Below are 2,540 nucleotides of genomic sequence, written 5' to 3' on the forward strand. Positions count from 1 at the left end.
ACACACAATATTTATATTGTATTATTTACTCCATTACTCCAATCAGAAATCATTCTGTTACGCTGATTTGGTGATTTTATTATTATCGTCAATGTTGAAAACTGCTTAATATCTTTTTGCTGAAATGTTTTTTTTTTTCAGGATTCTTTGATGAATTGAAAGTTCTGAAGAACAACTTTTACTTGAAATTGAATTTCAAATAAAAACATAAATGGTTTACTTTCACTTGTGATAAATACATTGCATCCTTGCTGGAAAAAAAAATGTCATTAAAAAAACTCACTCTAAACTTTCGAATGGTAGTATATTATCAAATGAATCAATATTTAAGAAATCACATCAAAATTGGAATCAAATCAAAGCAAGAGCTTGTGAATCAGAATCACAGAATCTGTAAATCACTATAATTGAATGGTTATTGGAGAACATAGAAAGTTGATTTGCTGACATGAATGACTCTGGCTTAGTTTGACATGGCACAAGCATGGCAGGACTGCAGTCTGGTGACTGTCCCTTGACTACTGTCATGTGCCTCTGAGATCATGCGGCTTGTGTAATGGGATAGTGCAGCTGATGGCTTTCTCTTATATACACACACACACACACACACACACACACATACCCACACACACGTGGTCAAATTCTTAGGGTGTTGTTTTCCGTAAAATCCATGAGGAAAGCTGTCAAACAAAGCATGTTGAAATAAAAACTGATTTGGCATCCTGGCTTAATATTTCTTATTCATATGTGTTTATTTGTGTGTGCGTCCATATGTGCAGCTGTGCTCCATCGAGGTAACGTGTGAGAGCGCTAGCGTCATGGCTGCCACATTGGCCAACGGCGGCTTCTGTCCAATCACAGGCGAGCGTGTGCTGAGCCCCGAGTCCGTGCGAGACACCCTCAGCCTCATGCACTCCTGCGGCATGTATGACTTCTCCGGACAATTCGCCTTCCATGTAAGTTTTTGTGCATGCAGAGTCACACGAGTAAACACAGAATCACAGTAGTTCACACGGTATTTATGCCAACTCACTTCCTGTTATTTTGGAGTACTGTTTTACCACATCATGTGAACTTTCCTCTTTTTCCTTTCCATTTCACATTTTTTGTCACTATTTCCTTTAACTTTTAAAGGAAACTTTTAAACAACGCCTGTCCTCATTAAGTCATTTTTAATACAAGTTACATAATTCAAATCCCCCTAGCTATCAGAAATTGAGAACGACGATATTTTTAAATGTTGAATGGCTTTGTCCAAATGCAAATATTTTTTTGTATGCTCTTAAAGTCCACAGACACTTTTTAGAGCATACTTGTGTCCAGTATTTGTGCTAATTAAAGTACACTAAAATACAAATTCACGAAACGGTTGTATCAATTTGGAATGCAGTATTTCAGGATAAAAACCTGTGACTTATTTCCTGCAATACAACATAATTGTGGTTTGCAAACACCCCTAATTTAAATGATAATCAAGCTCATTATAGAACATGAAAATAAACCAGGCTATTTATTCTTAGTGAACCCCACCCAGAGTCCTACAGCCAAACACAATATCTTCAGTTATGGTTATCCTATTTATCTGTATATAATTTTTTAATGTTAATGTATTTTGTTCAGGTGGGTCTACCAGCCAAGTCAGGTGTGGCTGGCGGTATTCTGCTGGTTGTGCCCAATGTGATGGGCATCATGTGCTGGTCTCCTCCGTTGGACAAACTTGGCAACAGTGTCCGGGGCATCCAGTTCTGTACGGTATGTCAATGTTCTTGTTTGCAGACACACCTACACACATAAACACTTTAATTTCTTATAAAGTTCAACCTATGTTCTGAAAATTAGGGGAAAAGTTACCACAAAAATATTAAGCAGCATAACTTTTCATGATTGATAATAATAATAAAAAATTATTGAGTATCACAATGGCATAATAGGGTTTTTTCCTCAAGGAGAATGTAACACTGAAGACTGTAATGTTTGAAGAAAATTCAACTTTGCTATCACAGGAATAAACTGAAATAGAAAACGGTTAAATTTAAATTGCAGTAATATTACAGTTAAATTGCACTAATATTTCACAGTATTTCTGTTTTTTGAACAAATAAATACAGCCTTGTTGAACATAAAAAACACCAAAAAAATGTTACCGACCACAAACTTTTGACCAGTATTTTAGCTGTTTATATACATGATTCAGTTTAGTTATTTATAATTCTTTTTTTTTTTTTAAAGTGTAACATTTTTAAGATTTCTACAGTGTTTTACAGTTAGGTTGAAATACATAAACATTATATTGAAACATTGTAAAAATATGCTCCAATATTTATTTTTTATTATTTTGTTAAGCTGTATTACTTGGCCCTGGATGCTTATCAGGCATGAATACAAAGAATGGGACAGAATGTAGAGGTCTGCGCGGGACTGTTTTTTTTAGTCCCGCTCCCGCAAGGTTCTATTCCGCACCCACCTGCTCCCGCTATATATTCACTCTTTGTTCACCCGCTGTCCGCTTAGAATAATTTTCTTCCCGACCCGACCGTTCC

The 2,540-nt window shown here is 35.9% G+C and overlaps 1 protein-coding gene across 7 annotated transcripts in view; it reads left to right on the plus strand.

Moving 5' to 3' along the window:
• LOC107660591 (glutaminase kidney isoform, mitochondrial-like) overlaps window positions 1-2,540 on the plus strand; it is a 54,040-nt gene that overhangs the window by 25,805 nt on the left and 25,695 nt on the right. For all 7 annotated transcript variants that reach the window (XR_001631021.1, XM_016449930.1, XM_016449931.1 and 4 more), the window contains exons 12-13: window positions 780-956; window positions 1,621-1,752. Coding sequence is in view for 6 of the 7 variants with exons in the window: in XM_016449930.1 (XP_016305416.1) it covers window positions 780-956; window positions 1,621-1,752 (309 nt within the window). In the remaining variant the exon portion in view is untranslated. The remainder of the gene's footprint in view (window positions 1-779; window positions 957-1,620; window positions 1,753-2,540) is intronic.

This window comes from Sinocyclocheilus anshuiensis, unplaced genomic scaffold, assembly GCF_001515605.1.
Source record: "Sinocyclocheilus anshuiensis isolate Anshui unplaced genomic scaffold, SAMN03320099.WGS_v1.1 scaffold627, whole genome shotgun sequence".
In the NCBI taxonomy this organism is placed as follows: domain Eukaryota; kingdom Metazoa; phylum Chordata; class Actinopteri; order Cypriniformes; family Cyprinidae; genus Sinocyclocheilus; species Sinocyclocheilus anshuiensis.